The 22,805-nt window shown below is 48.1% G+C and overlaps 1 protein-coding gene across 2 annotated transcripts in view; it reads right to left on the bottom strand.

Moving 5' to 3' along the window:
- PTCH2 (patched 2) overlaps window positions 1-22,805 on the bottom strand; it is a 73,557-nt gene that overhangs the window by 11,136 nt on the left and 39,616 nt on the right. For both annotated transcript variants that reach the window (XM_056533116.1, XM_056533115.1), the window contains exons 3-20: window positions 18,764-18,953; window positions 17,992-18,061; window positions 14,598-14,689; window positions 7,952-8,147; window positions 7,736-7,857; window positions 7,481-7,628; window positions 6,959-7,090; window positions 6,719-6,874; window positions 6,368-6,460; window positions 6,128-6,253; window positions 5,593-5,711; window positions 5,076-5,481; window positions 4,678-4,990; window positions 4,255-4,397; window positions 3,977-4,157; window positions 3,407-3,687; window positions 3,182-3,319; window positions 2,442-2,584 (exon numbers count right to left, since the gene is read on the bottom strand). In XM_056533116.1, coding sequence (XP_056389091.1) covers window positions 2,442-2,584; window positions 3,182-3,319; window positions 3,407-3,687; window positions 3,977-4,157; window positions 4,255-4,397; window positions 4,678-4,990; window positions 5,076-5,481; window positions 5,593-5,711; window positions 6,128-6,253; window positions 6,368-6,460; window positions 6,719-6,874; window positions 6,959-7,090; window positions 7,481-7,628; window positions 7,736-7,857; window positions 7,952-8,147; window positions 14,598-14,689; window positions 17,992-18,061; window positions 18,764-18,909 — 3,005 coding nt within the window. In that variant the 5' untranslated portion in view covers window positions 18,910-18,953. The remainder of the gene's footprint in view (window positions 1-2,441; window positions 2,585-3,181; window positions 3,320-3,406; window positions 3,688-3,976; window positions 4,158-4,254; window positions 4,398-4,677; window positions 4,991-5,075; window positions 5,482-5,592; window positions 5,712-6,127; window positions 6,254-6,367; window positions 6,461-6,718; window positions 6,875-6,958; window positions 7,091-7,480; window positions 7,629-7,735; window positions 7,858-7,951; window positions 8,148-14,597; window positions 14,690-17,991; window positions 18,062-18,763; window positions 18,954-22,805) is intronic.

The raw sequence follows: 22,805 nt of genomic DNA, 5'->3' as shown, positions 1-22,805 counted from the left end.
GGGGGATTCCTTCCCTGTCAGTGGGGGTGCCCCTGCTTCCTGACCTCTCCCTCCCCCCCATCATCCATCCATTACAACCTGCAATCTAACCCTATAGGGAGGGGGATGGGTAGGGGCTTCCCGGCCGGAGCACAGGATAGACAGAAAAAAGAGCGGCCCTGGCACCGAATAAAGCTGAAGGGTTGACGTGAGCAGAAGTGGGTCACCTGACCTGATGCCAAGAACAGAGTCTGTCCAGACCTCAATGGAGGAAAAGAATCCTGAGGTGGTGAAGGTGGAGCGTGCGGCTGGCACCGCATTACCTCTGAGCGTGTGGTGGAGGAAGGGTTAAGTGGCCTCCCCTCCAAGATGTGAATCAGCAGAGTTCTTAGAAGTGGGATGTGATGTTTATGTTGGGTGCAGTAATCTCTCTCATTGAGTGTTTGGTTTAGGGGGGGGCGGGCGGGCGGGGGTCTCTGAACGACTTCAGCTGTTTCTAGCACACTGTGCACACATCGTCTGTTTACATGAGGGATCCGCGTGTTATTTCCTGATCAGTCAGGACTTGCTCCGTCTCCCTCCTCCTCCCTCTTCTCCTAAACAAGACCTCCCAGGTTGAGAGAGGCTTTTGGCGGAGATTCAGACGCTGCGTCTTTCTAACACGCAGCACACGGCCTGTAATCTCGCGCCAACTCAGCCCTCGACCCCAGAAAATCGCTGCAAGTCCAAACTACGTCAAACCACCGCTGCGGAGGGTTTGTCACAGGTTTAAATATTTGGTTTAACCACTTCATAGCTGCAGAGGCAGTAGTGCAAAACAATGTACAAACCCTAAGGCAGTGTTTCTCAACCAGTGTGTCTGCAGCTGTTGGAAAACTACAATTTCCAGCAAGCCTGGACAGCCATTGGCCAGTGTTTCCTAACCGGTGCGCCTCCAGCTGTTGCAAAACTATAACTCTCTGGATGCCCGGATAGCCATTGGCCAGTGTTTCCCAACCAGTGAGCCTCCAGCTGTTGCAAGACCACAATTTCTAGCATGCCCGAACTGCCATTGGCCAGTGCTTTCCAACCATTGTACCGACAGCTGTTTCAAAATACAACTCCCAGCATGCCCGGACAGCCTGGTCAGTGTTTCTCAACCAGTGAGCCTCCAACTGTTGCAAAATTACAATTCCCAGCATACCCAAACAGCCATTGGCCAGTGTTTCGCAACTGGTGTGCCCCCAGCTGTTGCAAAACTACAACTCCCAGCATGGCCGGACAGCCCTTGGCCAGTGTTTCCTCACTGGTTTGTCCCCAGCTGTTGCAAAACTACAACTCCCAGCATGGCCGGACAGCCATTGGCCAGTGTTTCCTAACCGATGCGCCTCCAGCTGTTGCAAAACTATAACTCTCTGGATGCCCGGATAGCCATTGGCCAGTGTTTCCTAACCGGTGCGCCTCCAGCTGTTGCAAAACTATAACTCTCTGGATGCCCGGATAGCCATTGGCCAGTGTTTCCCAACCAGTGAGCCTCCAGCTGTTGCAAGACTACAATTTCCAGCATGCCCGAACAGCCATTGGCCAGTGCTTTCCAACCATTGTGCCGACAGCTGTTTCAAAATACAACTCCCAGCATGCCGGACAGCCTGGTCAGTGTTTCTCAACCAGTGAGCCCCCAGCTGTTGCAAAACTACAACTCCCAGCATGGCCGGACAGCCCTTGGCCAGTGTTTCCTCACTGGTTTGTCCCCAGCTTTTGCAAAACTACAACTCCCAGCATGGCCGGACAGCCTTTGGCAAGTGTTTCCCGCCCGATTTGTCCCCAGCCGTTGCAAAATTACAATTTCCAGCATGCTGGGAGTTGTAGTTTTGCAATGGCTGGAGGCACGCTGGATGAAAAACACTGCTGTAGAGCCACAAGTTGGGGAATAGGATGCATTGGTCGGATGCACCAAAGGCTTAAGTGCATGCTGGGAGTTGTAGTTTTAAAACAGCTGGAGGCACCCTGGTTGGAAAACACAGGCCTAAGACAATGTTTTCCAAAACTACATCACCCAGCATGTTCCAACAGCCTCAAAATTATGCATCCTCTGCATCACTCTTTAAATGCTGGGAGTTGTAGTTTTGCATAAGCTGGAGAGCCACCAGTTGGGGAGCATTGTCCTAAAGTCTAAAGGGCCACACACTGAGGAAAAGGAAAAAACTTCACCCAAAGGGTCAGATTCTCTGCAGATAATTTCTGCCAAACAAATCTGCACTGAATCATTGTTACAGATTTAGCTTTTTTTCTACAAAAATAATCATGGTTTGATGCCATGTTGTAACAGTTTGTTTCCACTTGTCTTGTATTGTTTGGATTACAATGCAATGTGTGAATCAGGACTAAAGGACACTGATCAGATATAATGACCCCAAATGTTTGAAGGATAAGTCACAATGTATCGAGACAAGATACATGAAGTTCTGACACCAGAACCGTACCTTAAAATAAAGTCAAACTCGGATCCTGCCAGCATCAGCACCCCGAGAAGAGTGGATATGGCGCCATCCAGAACGGGGGCGAACATATGTTCTAGGGCAAGTATAGAGCGCTGGTTCCGGTCACCAATAGCTGTGAGAAATCCCTGCAGGCAAAACAAAATAGGAATTTAATAATATATATATATATATATTTATATGTTTATTTAATGTTTATGTATAAATGTGTGTATATATATTTTAATTTTATTTATTTATATAAAGATATATATATACATATATTAGATATATATTTATAAATAAATGTGTGTGTTTATATATATATAAATTTGTTTATTTAATGTTTACGTATAAATGTGTATATATATATTTTTTATTTTATTTATTTATATAAAGATATATATACATATATATTAGATATATATTTATAAATAAATGTGTTTGTGTGAATATATATATATATATATTTATATATATATAGTAGTAAGTCCAAGCGAAAGAGCCAGCAAAGACCCCCTCTGTAAGTGCCTGTGGTCAGCCAACTGGCAGGTCAGCAGTCCATAAATATGCAATCTCCACCACAGCACAAAAAATCAGAGGTCCAGGATCAAGTAGAAAGGCTTCCTACTTGATCCTGGACCTCTGATTTTTTGTGCTGTGGTGGAGATTGCATATATATATATATATATATATATATATATATATGTCTACACACAAAGTACTACAAATAGTTGGAGACTTACTAAAGCTACGTGGACCGTAAACTCCACTCCGATGCCAACAGAGGCGATGAGGATGACCACAGGGATGGCGCTGAGCTTGATGCCGATCAGTCCCATGATGCCAAACAACTCCACCGTCATCATAGCCAAGATGAAAACCTAGTGCACAGAGAAGGGAGAGGTTAGTGCCGCGGTCCTGAGGCCTCCAGCATTAATCTGATAACTTAGCATTTAATGGGCTCTTACAATTATCCCGGCCGTCCACGGATTGAGCAGGAGGAGAGCGCACACCAAAAACGTACACGCCAGGACAATGCTGATGGCGAGGAGGAACCAGTGACGCAGGCCGATATACTGCTCCCAGAAGAGGAAGGGGTATCCGCTGGGGTAGCTGTACACCCCCTGCTCTACAAACTCCTTGCAGACCGAGCGCACGCTCTCAATGGCTTCAATAAAGTCAGACGTCTGGCGCAGACCGTTCAGGTAGAAGGGAAACTGAGCGAATTCAATTGGCTCTGCCGAGGGAACTGGAGGAAAATAGGGAAAATATATTTTATATTTATAGGAATTACGTCAACAAAAAAATGCATTCGAGACATCACCTGGGATGGGGGCACTACAAGCCTGATACCTCGGTGACACTGCTGGTTCCCAGTTTATATAATGGGATTTAGGTGGCAGGTAAATAAGTTGCACATAGCGGGATACAGGTGCAGAATATAAACGTATTACACATCAGAGACATAATTACGTGTTTAATGACATTACCGGTTCCTAGTGTATGTAATGGGACATATGGCTGGAATATAAACTCACTTCTTAGATTTTCTCCAGTGTTGTCATATCGGTCATGGATCCATTCTGGAGGTTGAGGGTAGAAATTGGCCTGTGAGGCGGCGTAGCCCAGGGGATCATTGCTGACCCACACGGTTAGGTAGATATAGAAAGCATCCTGAGGAATTAAACCGTTCTCATCCACCAGTCGCCGACTAGTCAGCTGCGTGAGAGAGAAGAAAATTCAAAGCGTTAAGGTTACACAAATTCACTTACAAGTGTCTCAAAATTCCCAGCCCTTTGCAGACCAAAGAATCTACCTGGTCAAAATTAAAGGGATCCTTCTTGTTCCCTGTCTGGATGAGGAGTTTATAGGCCAAGATGGCGTCTTCTGTGCCGTTACGGTAATTGTCCTGCGTGATGTGTCCGGACTGCCAGTCCTTATCAAAAGAATCCTGGAGGCCTGAGGGGGAAAAAAGAGAATACAAATTAGACAATAGGGCATTTTTTCCAAACCTATGACTCACTGCAAAACTACAATTCCCAGCATGCCCTGACACCCTCAGGCTGTCAGGGCATGATGGGAGTTGTAGTTTTTCAACACTATATTTTAGCATCAGGGCATGAAGGGAGTTGCTAGTTTAGGGAACATTCGATATTGTGGTGCATCGTGCCCTGTGCAGCCATGAAGGGGTTAAACTAACTTGTAGGTCACTAACTATGGCAAATATTTGGGTCCTCACCTCTCAGCCAGTCCTGGAAATAATGCAGCCACATTTTGGGTAAGTCTCTTCCTTCCTCGCGGACGACATACTTGACTGATCCGAAGGACTCGTGAAGTTCATACAAGGACGCCTGAGCCTTGGGGTAGTCAAAGCCGCCCTTAGTGACAATGAACATGTTGTAGAAGGAGAAATATTTGAACTGTGCTGAGATAAAGTTGTACTCCTTGGTCTCCCGAGGAACAATGTCTGTGAGGTAGAGACCGTCGTGAACCATTGTGGTTCCATACAAGCCGAGGCCTAGAAGGGCCATGAAGAGGGCAACCACGATCCCCTAGAAAGGAAAGCAGCAGAGGTCTCAGTACAGGCAGGTGATCTGAATCCGACAGATCTACTTATGTCTTGGTCACAGAACTCACCTTCATTTCGGGCTTCAGCAATAACGGGGCGTACTTCTCGCGGGCAAAATCCGACAGGCTCCACTTCAGGAAGGGAAGAGGGACGCACTCGCGACTTCCTTTGGTTTCATTCAGCTGAGACAGCAAATCCCGAGTGGAGCTGGAGGGACTGAAGACCTGAGACCCCAATGGATCCACAGTGGGGACAATGACAGAGGGCAAGGTGGAGATCTGGGAGGTTGGTGGTAAGATGGTGACCACGTGGTGCCCGGAGGAGTCACACTGGGTGAAGGCCTGGACGGTGGTGGTGATATGGGTGCTGGTGGTGATAGTGGGGTTCCCATAAGACGATGGATGGTAGGTGTGATTGTCATTGGCGTCAGCCATTTCTTGAGGTTGAATCTGGATCACTCTGGAGGAACACGGGCTATAACCAAGACACAAGAGGTCAATAAATGTTTTACCTGAACAGATCACAAGATGATGACGAATAATTTTAAGAAAACCCCCCAGATCTGTAACATATTTTATTATCTACCTGTAGAAGCAGCAGAGAATGTCCAGCCGCTGATCCTTTCTACGCTGGAGATCCAAGCTCAAAATGGCCGGAAATATGAGCAAAACCATCGCAAAATTGAACACAACTACAATCGCAGCCTGAAAAAAACAGAGGAAGAATAAAGAGTTATAATACGTCTCGGATAAGGTTATAATGACTTATGTAACGTCTCCTCAGTTAACATTCCAGACTTGACATTGTATATCATTAAATGGAAACATCCTGTAGTCTCCAGTCCACCCTTATCTCACAGACCACCCAGAAAGCTGATCCGGACCTTCCCCCGACAGCCCCCCAGGGCAATGACATCTTAAGGTATCCGAGGCCTTTGTACTGATGTCACCTTTCACCTGAGCAGCCGGACAATTCCCATTAGAGACCTCTGATGCAGTCTCACCTTTCACTACCCTCCAGGGTCACTGGAATTGAAGGATAGTGATGGACGGACCCTTGCCCCCAATCTACACTGGGGGTATATCTTCTGTTAGACTGTGTGTAATGTGGGTAATGTTACCTGCAAGGAGAATGCCCGCAATGCTGGGATAGGAACCAAAGCGGCCATGAAGAAAGCAATCATGTTATTGATAGAAGTAAGCGCCACACTTGTGCCCGTGCGTCTCAGGCATTCACCCGTCCTTTCCTGACCCCCAAAAAAAATAAAAATAAAGATATGTCAGACATCAGCGGAGATGGTACCAGGACCAGATTTTTATCTGTAAGGACTATTTTAGTCAATACAAATGTGGTCACTCACCTTTGATGGAGTACTCAGGCCGGTCTCTGTGAACGTGTGTGCCAGCAGGAACATGTCGTCCACACCTATGCCCAGTGCAAGAAACGGCAGTACCTTCAAAGAGAGAAAGGTTAGATTGTTAGGGTTGTGGGGATTGTTGAGTTTTTTCCAACATCTGTAAAACTTTTATTTTGGCATGATTGGACTTGTAAATTTGCCGCCCTGTGGCCTGACCACAAGTCTAAGGATCGGTGTATGAATCTTTCCTTTTCAGCCATTAGACACGTGATCATGCGACCTGCGGCCATATTATGCTCATCTGAAATCGCCTTCTTATAAGACGTTACTAGTGTTTCCGTCTATAGTCCTTACCTGGGTTGTTGCAGCGTTGAAGGAGATGCCAAGAAGGGAGCAAAGTCCCAACCCCGATGCCACAGAGAGAGCCACAAGAAGGACGCCAGCCAGACCCACAGCTCCTTGGGACTTGGAACAATCCCAGCGCAGCATTGTGACACAGGCATAAGCCAGCTGTGGGGATAGGATATGAATTACTGCATCCATCATCCGTCAATCAGTAGCAATAATAGCAATAATGGTAGTATCAGTCCTTACCATCAGCAGGTATCCACCGGCCACACGGATGGCACTGACATCAGAGAAGGACTTCATGATATCGTTCAGGGTGGTGGTGGAGAAGGCGTGGATGTCCTGCGAGGCGTTCTGAGGGATGGACTGCTGCGCTTGCTGTGAACAGACCACATATTGTTATCATCACCTTCTGTTTATAACATTACAGAGATTCCTGCACCAGTGAGAGGAGACCCCAGAGCGGCCATGCAGGGCATATAATATAGATTACTGCAATCTCTTCTCTCCTTGTTATCTTATCCTTCCCACCAAACAAATCCCCCCTCTAAACAAAAGCCTGATGAGTGCAGATGCTGGGGGCGTAGGGGGCAGAGGTTGGCTGAGGTCACCTGGTCTCTGGAGAAGCTCCAGCTCCTCTAGGTAAACCCGACCCCATTCATGTGCTGACCCCTCAGTGAAGATGACCCCTAGTATCTCACCCATGGACACAATTCGCTTCCATTAAACCTTTCTTTATAATGATTTGGGCAAGTCCCATTTTCTCACCTCCACAAACTTTCGCTGCCATGACTCCAAGATGGCGGCTGCCTTCTCTTCGTTCCAGTTGATGTCATGGATTTCATAGTCATCTTTGAAGTGTTCGTACAGCTGCCCTGGACTCATCAGGAGGTACATGGTCTGCAGAGCTTCAGCACTAAGAGAAGGAAAAACAAGCTTAGTATTGGGGACAGAAAGGACGGAGGAGCCGCAGAGCATTACCCGGGGTCAGGACACCGCGGCGGGGGAGGTGCTGCTCTTTACCTCTTTAACTCTCCGCTGGTTCCTTTTGTCATTCCGCCCAGAATCAGCTCCTTCTGCCAGTACATAAACTTCTTAGAGAAGCCGTGGCAGCCATTCTTCAGGGTGGCGACAATGTCTGGGATCTACGATGGAATATATGGATTATGATATTATCCTGATCTAAAACTCCCATCATGTCCTGAGGCTTTCTTGTTACTGCACGGACAAGGTACTAACCTCCTGTGACTTCTTGTTGGGGGAACTTTCTGGACATTCGGAATCTGTGGGGTCCAGACAAGGCCGCTCCATGTACGCCTGCCCCACCTCGGCCTTGTCCAGCATCTCTTTGAAGCCGTCAAGGCTGGTGAATTGGCTGAGCTCCTCCATTAACTTAATGGGGTCTAGGTTTGTCCACTGAATATCTCTCCTTCCCCTGTAACAAAAAATAAGTGTATTATTATATACTGCAAATCAGGTCAAACAACAATACAAACTGCAGCAACATAATGTGGGGAGCTGTACTGCCCTCTGTTCAGGGGCCCAATAAACTGCATCTGGCTCCTCAGCATCAATGGCTGGAGGGACCCCGCAGCATGGATGTCGGATTATCAGAGCTCCCCATGTGATGACGCAGCACCCCAGCCCCGCACATTCGCTCTTAGACTGTTTACATTCCATCTTAGGGGAATTTAAGGTGAATAAATTGATATTAAATCTCTTTCTTATTTGACGGCTGCTCTCTCCCCTCAGATGTGGCTGCTCCTTGGGGCTGTGTCCCCCCTTTACCCAATGAGGCGTGCCAGATGCTGAGAGAAAAAAAGAGCATGTATTATCCTGTTATACAAGGGAACAAAGCGGTGTACTCCATGTCATCCGCACGTAGCGCAAGTCAGGGCGATTATCAGCAACTCCATAACATCTTGATAGACCGGGAATCCCTGCAAGGAATGCTGGGAGATGAGAGATACGACTGCAGCGTCTCCAAGAATGAAGAATACCACTAGTAACATTGCATAGAAACGCTCAACCCATATATCAACACTCTCCCCATATAACAACACTCTCCCCATATAACAACACTCTCCCCATATAACACTCTCCTCATATAACAACACTCTCCCCATATAACAACACTCTCCTCATTTAACAACATTAGCATCGCACCATGACAAATTGTGATGATTCCTGATACATTTTGTGATTCACTCCTGTAAGATCTCTGCTTGCTGCTGGTTAAGGGAAACATTCGTTGTTTACTTTCAGATAAAGAAATGCATCTAGTCCTGTTCAGACTGCAGATGGTCTTGTTACAATGTATCAGTGCAGGGAAGAGCTATCAGCCTGGGAGTCCAGGGATTGAGAAAAACTGAGCTACAATGAGCACGCCATGAATAGGAGAGGGTCCGCCATGATGAGGAGAGGGTCCGCCATGAATAGGAGAGGGTCCGCCATGATTAGGAGAGGGTCCGCCATGATTAGGAGAGGGTCCGCCATGATTAGGAGAGGGTCCGGCATGATTAGGAGAGGGTCCGCCATGATTAGGAGAGGGTCCGACATGAATAGGAGAGGGTCCGCCATGATTAGGAGAGGGTCCGCCATGATTAGGAGAGGGTCCGCCATGAATAGGAGAGGGTCTGCCATGATGAGGAGAGGGTCCGCCATGATGAGGAGAGGGTCCGCCATGATGAGGAAAGGGTCCGCCACGATTAGGAAAGGGTCCGCCACGATTAGGAAAGGGTCCGCCACGATTATGAGAGGGTCCGCCACGATTAGGAGAGGGTCCGCCACGATTAGGAGAGGGTCCGCCACGATTAGGAGAGGGTCCGCCACGATTAGGAGAGGGTCCGCCATGATTAAGAGAGGGTCCGCCATGATTAAGAGAGGGTCCGCCATGAATAGGAGAGGGTCCGCCATGAATAGGAGAGGGTCCGCCATGAATAGGAGAGGGTCCGCCATGAATAGGAGAGGGTCTGCCATGACTAAGGACGAGGAGAGGGTCCACCATGACTACGGACTAGGAGAGGGTCCGCCATGACTAAGGACTAGGAGAGGGTCCGCCATGACTGAGGACCAGGAGAGGGCCCGCCATGACTAAGGACTAGGAGAGGGTCCGCCATGACTAAGGACCAGGAGAGGGCCCGCCATGACTAAGGACTAGGAGAGGGTCCGCCATGACTGAGACCAGGAGAGGGCCCACCATGACTAAGGACTAGGAGAGGGTCCGCCATGACTAAGGACCAGGAGAGGGCCCGCCATGACTAAGGACTAGGAGAGGGTCTGTCATGACTAAGGACCAGGAGAGGGCCCGCCATGACTAAGGACTAGGAGAGGACCCGCCATGACTAAGGACTAGGAGAGGGTCCGCCATGACTAAGGGCTAGGAATGGGTCCGCCTTGGAGTACGCCATGACTCGGACATAGTGCGCCATGACTCGGAAATAGTGCGCCATGACTCGGAGATTTTGTGCGCCATGACTCGGAGATAGTTCTGCCATGACTCGGAGATAGTGTGCCGTGACTCGGCATGACTCGGAGACAGTGCGCCATGACTCGGCATGACTCGGAGACAGTGCGCCATGACTCGGACATAGTGCGCCATGACTCAGAGATTTTGTGCGCCATGACTCGGAGATTTTGTGCGCCATGACTCAGAATGACTCGGAGATAGTGCGCCATGACTTGGAGATTTTGTGCGCCATGACTCGGCATGACTCAGAGATAGTGCGCCATGACTCGGATATAGTGCGCCATGACTCGGAGATTTTGTGCGCCATGACTTGGAGATTATGTGCGCCATGACTTGGAGATTTTATGCGCCATGACTCGGAGATAGTTCTGCCATGACTCGGAGATAGTTCTGCCATGACTCGCAGATAGTGCGCCATGACTCGGAGATAGTTCTGCCATGACTCGGAGATAGTTCTGCCATGACTCGGAGGTAGTTCTGCCATGACTCGGAGATAGTTCTGCCATGACTTGGAGATAGTGCGCCATGACTCGGAGATAGTTCTGCCATGACTCGGAGATAGTTCTGCCATGACTCGGAGATAGTTCTGCCATGACTCGGAGATAGTTCTGCCATGACTCCTTGATCCACAAGAACAATCACCTATAGAAGCCTCAGAATCCAGTATTCATTATCACCTTGGACCTGTGAGGAGATCTGCACTGGCCTGAAGCTCCATTGTGCTAAGAACCTGACAGATATCACCACCAGACTGCTTCTCAGGGTTCTCCGATCTCCAGTGAGCTAAGAATATAGCAACTAATGGGTTAACTGCGAGCAAAGAAAATTCTCACATGAAAAGGGGGCATCTACTACGGTCTGTGGGCCCCCCAAACAACTGGCTTATAGAGGCTATGGGTCCTTGCATCCCCTCTTTGGATGCTGGGAAATTCACCATTTTACCCCTCCAAAGGATGTGATGACCCCACGTAACAAGTTCTGTGTGTTCTCAAGCCCCCAGATAAAGGGAGGTGAACGAGGGGGGAGGGAGGAGAGAGGGAGAGGGAGGAGGCGGAGGAGAGGTAGGTGGAGGGGGGCAGCTTTATTTTACTGCCTCTCCATGGTCCAATACATCCCTGAGTGCAGTATACTCCAGGGCCAGGGAAGGAGAAAACCCTGGGCCAGCACTCGTACCCCACCAATCATACGGCCATTGGAGAGCGCTCTAGATTGTATCTGAACAAGAGATACAATGTCCTCCTCCCCCAGAGCCATCCACGGCGGTGAGGGACATTAGCGGAGAAGGGGACACAACACATAGAGAATTGCTGTGGTGGGGAGGGAGGGGTGCTGCAATAATTCATTAAATCTGGCCAGAAACGAGGCTGATTCTTCCAGATTCCCACATACCAAGCGGCTGGCAGTTGCTTCCACAGTGAAGTCCCTTTATCCGTCCTTTTTTTGCTTCACTGAAGCCAACTCAAGGCTTTTGTTTTTTGCACACATTACTGCTCCTTTGTTCTGCGGCCTCTCCCTCTGACTCCCTTTGCCTTAAATAAAAAAAAGAGGGAGAGATCCCCAAGGCTGAAGTGAAGCGGAAGAGGCGAGAGCCAAAACGGCTGAAACAGAGAGTGGAGGGCGGACAGGAGACCGGGGGTCCAGGCGGTGGCAGAGAACACGATGGGGGCTGTAGTAGTATCTGTGCGGGGAAATTATAGGACAACCATCGGTCATGTGTAGTTCAGCAACATCGGAGTCCGATGACAAGTCAATGAGATCTCCAGGCCCAGACTGACTTCTGGGGTCTCCTTGTTCTCTCATCTTGGTCTCTCTCTTTATTTTGGTCTTTCTTCAGCTTGGTCTCTCTTCATGTTGCTCTCTCTCTCTCTTCATCTTGGTCTCTCTCCATGTCTATTAAAGGGGTACTCCGGCCCTAAGACATCTTATCCCCTCCCATAGGCTTGCATTGACGGGGCGGAGCGTGACCTCAAATGGGGCTGAGCCGTGACATCAAGATACTCCGGCCCCGTGATCGTGATTCATCAGACCCGGAGCGATGTCCGCTCTGGAAGCTGATGATAGCGGGTGTTGCATGAAAGATTGCGGGGGTCCCCAGCGGCTGGACCCCCCGCGATCAGGCATCTTATACCCTATCCTTTGGATAGGGTATAAGATGTCTTAGTGCCGGAGTACCCCTTTATTGTCACTCATCGTCACAGTCTCCATGTTTCTCTTTGAATTCCTCTATCATTCCTCTCTTCTCTCCATTTGTCACTCTCCTTTTCACTCTATTTCTTTATCCTATTAAATTCCTCATATTTCTCTTTTCCTCTGTCCATAATTTTTCTCTCCATGTTTCACTATTTATCTCTAATCTATTGGTCTCTTTTCTCTCGCTCTGTCTCCCTTACTCTCTCTTCATCCTTGTCCTTTTGTCTTGTTCTGTCTCCCACACTCTCTCTTCTCTGTCTCCTCAGTTACTCTTTGTCCCTCTGTCTCTTCTCTCTCCTTCCTTCTGTCTTCCTCTCTCTCTCTTTCTGTCTCCTCCCTTATTCTCTCTCTCTCCATCCTTCTGTCTCTTCTCTGTCTCCTCCCTTTCTCTCTCCATACTTCTGTCTCTTCTGTTTCCTCCCTTACTCTCTCTCCATCCTTCTGTCTCTTCTCTCTCTCCATTCTTCTGTCTCTTCTCTGTCTCATTCCTTACTCTATCTCTCTCTCTCTTTCCTTCTGTCTCTTCTGTCTTCCTCTCTCTCTCCTTCTGTCTCTTCTGTCTTCCTCTCTCTCTTTCCTTCTGTCTCTTCTGTCTTCTTCTCTCTCTCCTTCTGTCTCTTCTGTCTTCCTCTCTCTCTTCAGTCTTTCTCTCTCTCCTTCTGTCTTCCTCTCTCTCTCCTTCTGTCTCTTCTGTCTTCCTCTCTTTCCATCCTCCTGTCTTCCTCTCTCTCCTTCTGTCTTCCTCTCTCTCTTTCTGTCTTCCTCTCTCTCTCTTTCTGTCTTCCTCTCTCTCCTGTCTCTTCTGTCATCCCCTCTCTCTCCTTCTGTCTCTTCTGTCATCCTCTCTCTCTCCTTCTGTCTTCCTCTCTCTCCTGTCTCTTCTGTCTTCCTCTCTCTCTCCTTCTGTCTTCCTCTCTCTCTCCTTCTGTCTTCCTCTCTCTCTCCTTCTGTCTTCCTCTCTCTCCTTCTGTCTCTTCTGTCATCCTCTCTCTCTCCTTCTGTCTTCCTCTCTCTCATGTCTCTTCTGTCTTCCTCTCTCTCTCCTTCTGTCTTCCTCTCTCTCTCCTTCTGTCTTCCTCTCTCTCTCCTTCTGTCTTCCTCTCTCTCCTTCTGTCTCTTCTGTCATCCTCTCTCTCTCCTTCTGTCTTCCTCTCTCTCCTGTCTCTTCTGTCTTCCTCTCTCTCTCCTTCTGTCTTCCTCTCTCTCTCCTTCTGTCTTCCTCTCTCCTTCTGTCTTCCTCTCTCTCCTTCTGTCTCTTCTGTCATCCTCTCTCTCTCTCCTTCTGTCTTCCTCTCTCTCCTGTCTCTTCTGTCTTCCTCTCTCTCCTGTCTTCCTCTCTCTCCTTCTGTCTCTTCTGTCTTCCTCTCTCTCTCCTTCTGTCTTCCTCTCTCTCCTGTCTCTTCTGTCATCCTCTCTCTCTCCTTCTGTCTTCCTCTCTCTCTCCTTCTGTCTTCCTCTCTCTCCTGTCTCTTCTGTCTTCCTCTCTCTCCTTCTGTCTCTTCTGTCTTCCTCTCTCCTTCTGTCTCTTCTCTCTCTCTGTCTCTCTCTTTTTACAGTCCTTTATTCCACCAGCGGCCTGGATAATGGCAGCATTTCAATTTGTTTAGCGACTGAAGCCATTTACAGCGTCATTAGCATGAGAATACTTTCTGTTACCATTTGCTGACAAAGCAGGCGCTCAGCTTGGGCCCCATATAGATAAACACACTTGTAAACACAAAGAATGGTCACTATTGTCCCGGCTTCCATCTTCTGTCCCCCCCCCCCCTCCACCAGAAGCCTTTGCCGCTCTCTCCGCTCTCTCGGCCTTAATAGACACATAATTGCCAGAGTAAGATTGAGGGCGGGCGGGCCGGGCGACGTGAAGTCCTGCGGGGGTGACACCGGCTCAGTCAAGGCTGCCACAATGTGTAAATCTCAGGCCGAATTCTGGAGGGATGACACTCTCTTGCGCCTCCATGATAGTGACAGGAAAGCTGACATGCCCCATTATCCATCTGTCATGTTTGTTTAGGAGGCGGCTCAGAAGACCACCATCAATTTATTAAATCGCTGGTGAACCGAACGCAAAACAGGAACTCGCCCGAGAAGCCCTAACGTCTCACAGCGTTTAAAACCCCAAAAGTATCCTAAAAACCTTCCCTAAACAGAACTAATGGCACCTAGAGGGGGGACACCAGGCGGGTGATTGCCGCTCACCACCCACCATTACAAGGAATTACTTACGGTAAATAGGCGGAGCCTCCCTGCAGCTGCGACCCTTCCCAAAAACAGTCCAAGGGAGTGATGATGACGCAGGGGAAAAGCTTCTCAATCATCTGCAAGACAAGAAGGATTCCACAAGCTGTAAACATTGGTGGCCCTTAATATAATATAAAAGGGGTTATCCCATGATTATAACTTATCACTACCCAAGCCTGCTGGGGTCCAACCATTACAAGTAGAACAACAAGAAAAGAAAAAAAAAAAAAGAGTACACCAAATAGCGCACGCCCGATGATTCAAAAAGTAACAATCTTTATTTATAAGTTGCAAACAAGAAAATTTTATCAGACACACACACATTTAACCCGATAACGACCATGGACGAGTATAGACCTCCAGGTTGGCGGGCGTTCCCGCACCTGGACGTCTATACTCGTCCATTATTCTCGTGGGTGCTGCCCAGTGCACCCACGAGATCGCGGCAGGGACTCGGCTGTATCACACAGCCGGGACCCTGCTGCACTGCCAGGACCGAAGTAAACTTCGGTCCCGGAAGTTTTAACCCTTACAGCCGCGGTCGGAAGTGACCGCGGGCTGTAAGTGTTATGACAGAGGGAGGGAGCTCCCTCTGTCTCCTCTGCAGCACCCCGCATCGCGATCGCGGGGTGCTGTGTGTGGCCGCGGCTGGCCGGGACCTGCCGCACTGCCGGGAGTGAAGTTCACTTCACTCCCGACAGTTTAACCCTTACAGCCGCGGTCAGAAGTGACTGCGCGCTGTAAGGAGTTCTGACAGAGGGAGGGGGCTCCCTCTGTCTTTCTTGCAGCACCCCGCAGCGCGATCGCGGGGTGCTGTGTGTGGTCGCACTGCCGGGAGTGAAGTTCACTTCACTCCCGGCAGTTTAACCCCTACAGCCGCGGTCAGAAGTGACCGCGTGCTGTAAGGAGTTCTGACAGAGGGAGGGGGCTCCCTCTGTCTCTCCTGCAGCACCCCGCATCGCGATCGCGGGGTGCTGCTGCATACCTGGGCTGCCGGGGGTCCTACAAAGACCCCCAGGTCTGCCCTGGGTATTGCCTGCTAGTGAAATATGCTGCCTGCTAGTGAAAACTGGCAGGCAGCATATAACTGCAATGCTTTGGAATACTAAGTATTCCAAAGCATTAAAAAGTGTAAAAATAAATAAATAAATAAAATAAAAGTGTAAAAATAAATAAAAATGTAATAAAAGTGTAAAAAAAATATATATATTAAAAATACATTTATTAAATGAATCTAATAAAAAAAAAAGCATAATGTGTAGGATCGCATTGGCGGACATCCGCAGCATGTAATATGCTGCGGATGTCCGCCACGTGATCCTACACATTATGCAGCAGTCACGGTAATGAGCTCGCTGCTGCGGCTGGGTAGCTTTGTGCGTCCACTCATAGCGGCGGATTTTCCGCCAGCAGTCATGAGCGGACACACTGAGCTACCCAGCCGCAGCAGTAATGGATATATTCGCCATGAGCGGGTGCTTATTCCCACAACATGGCGGATATATCCATCAGGAGCCTTAACTGTCACAGACAGACGCGTTATACTGCCAGCCGACCAGCCAATAACTTGTAGGGGTGCAGTATATAAATGGGGTCACTTGTGGGGGTGGGGGTACTGTTCTGCCCTGAAAGCCAAATGGCGCTCCTCTCCTTCTGAGTCCTACCACGCGGCCAAGGAACCATATATGGCCAAAGCGGGGGTATTTCCGAACATGGGACAAGCAGCTAAATAAAATATAGGGTGCATTTCTTTCAATATCAGAAGTGATGTACAAAAAATATGCCCCCGAAATGATGCATTTGTGAAAAATTGCAATTTTCGAATTTTTAACACTAACTTTGTAATAATTCCTGCCAAAAAACTATGGTGTTAAAATACTCACTGTACCCCCTAGCGAATACCTTGAGGGGTCTAGTTTTTAAAATGGGGTCATTTGGGGGGGGGTGTTCCTATGTTCTACTACCTTTTAATTTCTGCAAACCTTGCATAGCACATAAAAAAAATTTACTTTTCAAATTTTCAAAATTTCAAGTTAAATTGTTAGGGTTCTAACTAATTTAAAATGTTAATTAAAAACTAAAAAATGACGTCAAAATAAAGTAGACATCTGAAAGTATAAGTTTCATGAACTATTTGGTTAGTAAGTATAAATATATGCAACCAATTAGTGTTAAAATAGCAAAAAATCGTAATTTTTTGCATTGTAAAAAAAAAACTACAAATGATATCGGTTACTTTTACTATGTACATGAAGGACAACTTGTGACAAAAAACCAATGTCAGAATTATCGTGATTGGCAAAACGTTACTAGAGTTATTCTCTAATAAAGACAGACATCCCCGATTTGAAAAAACAGGCCTGGTCTTTCAGGGGCGTACAGGTTTATTTGCATTGGTCCTTAAGGGGTTAAAAAGGCCCAAATGCCATTCCACAACAGGGGAGAGCCCCTAGGGGCTCTCCCCTGTTGTGGAATGGCATTTGGGCCTTTCTAAATGTTTTTAAAGGGGTACTCCGGTGAAAAGCTTTTTTTTTTTTTTAAATCAACTGGTGCCAGAAAGTTAAACAGATTTGTAAATTACTTCTATTAAAAAATCGTAATCCTTCCTGTACTTATTAGCTGCTGAATACTACAGCGGAAGTTCTTTTCATTTTGAAACGCAGAGCTCTCTGCTGACATCATGAGCACAGTGCTCTCTGCTGACATCTCTGTCCATTTTAGGAACTGTCCAGAACAGCAGATGTTTGCTATGGGGATTTCCTTTTACTCTGGCAGTTCCTAAAATGGACAGAGATGTCAGCAGAGAGCACTGTGCTCGTGATGTCAGCAGAGAGCTCTGTGTTTCAAACGGAAAAGAATTTCCACTGTAGTATTTAGCAGCTAATAAGTACAGGAAGGATTAAGATTTTTTAATAGAAGTAATTTACAAATCTGTTTAGCTTTCTGCCACCAGTTGATTTAAAAAAAAAGTTTTTCACCGGAGTACCCCTTTAAATGTTTGTCTGTCTGATTAGATTTTCTTGTTTTGTAACTTATAAATAAAGATTGTTACTTTTTGAATCATCGGGTGTGCGCTACATGGTGTACTCTTTTTTTTTTTCTTCTTGTTGTTGCATGTGAAGTTCAGTACACACGGTAGCACCCCTATAAATGTCTTTGGGGCTGAGCCTACTTACTGCTTTTTGTACCATTACAAGTATGGCAGTCCCATAGCAAGTGAACAGAGCGGCAGTGTGTGAATGGGGCACGGTTACCCCTATTCTCCAGATACTTATCCCCCCTGTAATGTGTGATAAGGTACAACCTTGTGATAACCCCTCGATACATGGAATGGCCGCTGAGGTCACAGTCCTGGCATTTCTCTGCATGTTGTACTCACCCGCTCAATCATCCCGTTCTCGATTATTGGGACGCCGGACTTGTAGCAAATCTTGTTCAGATCCCACGACCTGCAAAGAGAAGAAAAATGTAAGTGAAAAGTGATTGACTGCTCTGCATTTAAAGAGGTTCTGCAGGATAACAGCACCTCAGTCCTAAAACACTATCACAGTCCCAGCTACCATCTTAGCCCCTTAATTGTCTTGCACAGTCCCAGCTTCCATCTCAGCCCCCATAACAGTGTTGCACAGTCCCAGCTTCCATCTTAGCCCCCATAACAGTGTTGCACAGTCCCAGCTTCCATCTCAGCCCCCATAACAGTGTTGCACAGTCCCAGCTTCCATCTTAGCCCCCATAACAGTGATGCACAGTCCCAGCTACCATCTTAGCCCCCATAACAGTGTTGCACAGTCCCAGCTACCATCTTAGCTCCCATAACAGTGTTGCACAGTCCCAGCTACCATCTTAGCTCCCATAACAGTGTTGCACAGTCCCAGATACCATCTTAGCCCCCATAACAGTGTTGCACAGTCCCAGCTTCCATCTTAGCCCCCATAACAGTGTTGCACAGTCCCAGATACCATCTTAGCCCCCATAACAGTGGTGCACAGTCCCAGCTACCATCTTAGCCCCCATAACAGTGTTGCACAGTCCCAGATACCATCTTAGCCCCCATAACAGTGTTGCACAGTCCCAGATACCATCTTAGCCCCCATAACAGTGTTGCACAGTCCCAGATACCATCTTAGCCCCCATAACGGTGTTGCACTTACTTTCCATACATTGAGACCTGCACTTTGCTAGCAGCCAGCGCAGCATTGAGGTGCAGCATTAGAGCCTCTTGGGTCAGGATATTTTCGCCTTCTGTCTTTGGGGTCTGGATGAGCATTTGGGAGGTGTAGACAGACTCCTCGCCCATCTTCTCTTTCGTGTAGCTGAGTTCTTGGCTCACTCGGCTTCCCGCTAGAGGAGCAGAGAGGAGTGTTAATATTTTTGCATTAGGGTCTGCATTCCTGGCGATAGTGTATGACATAATGCACAGTACATTATACGAGACAGGAAATTCCATGCGTTAATACCCTGGTGTGACTTTTATCAGGCTGCACCGAGGACACATTCAGAAAAATACATCAAACAACAAGCAAATCTGCCGGGGTGGAATGGGTTAACGCGTCCATGTCGTAACCAGCTCGCAGTCTGTGGGAACTGTACGGCCGGGGTATTCACCGCGCCGCTTGCGAACTTTGTGAGCAAGAAAGAAAGTTTCTTGTCATTAGTGTTAATTTGAAGGAGCGCTGGTCCATCTGGGCATCAAAGCCCATTGAGCGCGGCCGAGGAATTCCAACTCCCTAATTAACCCGGGGAACAGACATGAAAAGAGACGGCAAAGGACCGAGGAGACCAACCTCGAGCGGGGAGGGCGCTGCCAAGACAGGAGATGTGCGTATTGGGGGGGAGAGGTAACATTGTCCCAGTGTTAGAGGTCGAAAAAAGAAAGTGCATGCAAATGTCCCCTATGAGCACCCCCCTAACCAGTACTTACCCGACTAATCCTGACTGACCTGTGGTGGCGCTAACTATCCTGCAGCAGCAGCAGCGGGCAGGCAGGGCGGACGTCGTCCATAAATACAGTTTATTAGAAGGAAGCGTTGTAATTACAGGGGGCCCATGTTTTATGTTGCCTCCTGTCCTGTCTTCCTTCATCCATCTGGACCACCCATGGTGGAGGTTCATCTCTCATCTGTTCACCATGTGATGCAGACACATCGCTCCCGCAGACACACAAACTCCCACGCAAGGAAAACTCTGCCCCAATGGACGGCGGCGGCAGGAAAGATGGAAGGAGCCTAAATGGTGTAAAATCTTAGGGAAAAGGAAAGGTCGGGACCCAGGAGGAAGAAGGGAAAAAATCTCTAGGAATAAAAGTCCCCGAACATCTCCAGGTTTGTACTGGGGCCCAGAGCGAAGATCAAAAGGGGCCCCTGCTGGTCGCTCCATCATCCTGCAGGGACAAGTGTCCTTAAATCTGAGGGACCCTCAAAAACTGAAGGATCATGGGGACCTGAGCACCAGGGTGGCCTAAAAGATCTGCTGCTCTTTAACTCTTAGGACAAACACTTGTTCAGCCAACAGCCATCACCCCAATCCCCCATATACATGCACGCTCATATAGCCAACAGCCATCACCCCAATCTCCCATATACATGCACGCCCATATAGCCAACAGCGATCTCCCCCAATCCCTCATATACATGCACGCTCATATAGCCAACAGCCATCACCCCAATCCCCCATATACATGCACGCTCATATAGCCAACAGCCATCACCCCAATCCCCCATATACATGCACGCTCATATAGCCAACAGCCATCTCCCCCAATCCCCCATATACATGCACGCTCATATAGCCAACAGCGATCTCCCCCAATCCCTCATATACATGCACGTTCATATAGCCAACAGCCATCTCCCCCAATCCCCCCATATACATGCACGCTCATATAGCCAACAGCCATCACCCCAATCCCCCATATACATGCACGCTCATATAGCCAACAGCCATCTCCCCCAAATACATGCACGCTCATATAGCTAACAGCCATCTCCCCAATCCCCCATATACATGCACGCTCATATAGCCAACAGCCATCACCCCAATCCCCCATATACATGCACGCTCATATAGCCAACAGCCATCTCCCCCAATCCCCCATATACATGCACGCTCATATAGCCAACAGCTATCTCCCCCAATCTCCCATATACATGCACGCTCATATAGCCAACAGCCATCACCCCAATCCCTCATATACATGCACGCTCATATAGCCAACAGCCATCTCCCCCAATCCCCCATATACATGCACGCTCATATAGCCAACAACCATCTCCCCCAATCCCCCATATATATGCACGCTCATATAGCCAACAGCTATCTCCCCCAATCCTCCATAGACATGCATGCTCATATAACCAACAGCTATCTCCCCAATCCTCCATATACATGCACACTCATATAGCCAACAGCCATCACCCCAATCCCCCATATACATGCACGCTCATATAGCCAACAGCCATCTCCCCCAATCCCCCATATACATGCACGCTCATATAGCCAACAGCTATCTCCCTCAATCTCCCATATACATGCACGCTCATATAGCCAACAGCCATCACCCCAATCCCTCATATACATGCACGCTCATATAGCCAACAGCCATCTCCCCCAATCCCCCATATACATGCACGCTCATATAGCCAACAACCATCTCCCCCAATCCCCCATATATATGCACGCTCATATAGCCAACAGCTATCTCCCCCAATCCTCCATAGACATGCATGCTCATATAACCAACAGCTATCTCCCCAATCCTCCATATACATGCACACTCATATAACCAACTATCTCCCCCAATTCCCCATATACATGCACGCTCATATAGCCAACAGCCATCTCCCCCAATTCCTCATATACATGTACTCTCATATAACCAACTATCTCCCCCAATCCCCCATATACATGCACGCTCATATAGCCAACAGCGATCTCCCCAATCTTCCATAGATATGCATACTCAGATAACCAACAGCTATCTCCCCCAATCCCCTATATACATGCACGCTCATATAGCCAACAGCGATCTCCCCAATCTTCCATAGATATGCATACTCACATAACCAACAGCTATCTCCCCCAATCCCCCATATACATGCACGCTCATATAGCCAACAGCTACCTCCCCCAATCCCCTATATACATGCACGCTCATATAGCCAACAGCCATCTCCCCCAATCCTCCATATACATGCACGCTCATATAGCCAACAGCGATCTCCCCAATCTTCCATAGATATGCATACTCACATAACCAACAGCTATCTCCCCCAAATACATGCACGCTCATATAGCCAACAGCCATCTCCCCCAATCCCCCATATACATGCACGCTCATATAGCCAACAGCCATCTCCCCAATCCCCCATATACATGCACACTCATATAGCCAACAGCGATCTCCCCCAATCCTCCATATATATGCACGCTCATATAGCCAACAGCTATCTCCCCCAATCCCCGATATATATGCACGCTCATATAGCCAACAGCTATTTCCCCCACTCCCCCATATACATGAAAACTCATATAGCCATCAGCCATCTCCCCCAATCCCCCATATACATGCATGCTCATATAGCCAAAAGCTATCTCCCCAATCCCCCATATACATGCACGCTCATATAACCAAAAACTATCTCCCCAATCCCCCATATATATACACACTAAAATAGCCAACAGCCATCTCCCCCAAGCCCCGATATAAATGCACGCTCATATAGCCATCAGCTCTAATAAATCCCCCTATTTATATGCATGAGTGTGCATGTGCTTAGAATGCAAAGATGTCCGCTGCCAGGCACCCTGCCCTTTTGGAAACAGTGCCCTACAGTATCCTACATTCTGCATAATGTCCATTGGAAAACAGATGGGGGTAACATCTAAGCAGGGCCTCAATAATAAAAAGAGCCACACACAGTCTCAGCTATACAGACAGTTATTGGCCCATTACCCAGCATCCTCTTGTATTCCGAGGACCGACACCAGGGCTCCTATGGCCACTAAATATTTCAGGTCTGGATTTTTTACAGCACAGCCATTAATGGGATCTTTACAAGTCCTTGCCCCCGGGACGGCCCGTTTCGGCTTCACCCTGGTTGACTGCCACTCTGGAATGGTCAAAATTTCCTGACACAGGAATCGAGAGGTGCACATGCGCACGCAGGATATTATGTTAGCGGCGGTCCTGGACGC

The sequence above is a fragment of the Hyla sarda genome, chromosome 7 (genome assembly GCF_029499605.1).
Source record: "Hyla sarda isolate aHylSar1 chromosome 7, aHylSar1.hap1, whole genome shotgun sequence".
Lineage (NCBI taxonomy): Eukaryota > Metazoa > Chordata > Amphibia > Anura > Hylidae > Hyla > Hyla sarda.
Note: the sequence above shows the minus strand (reverse complement) of the source record. Positions and strands in the feature narration are given on the sequence as shown.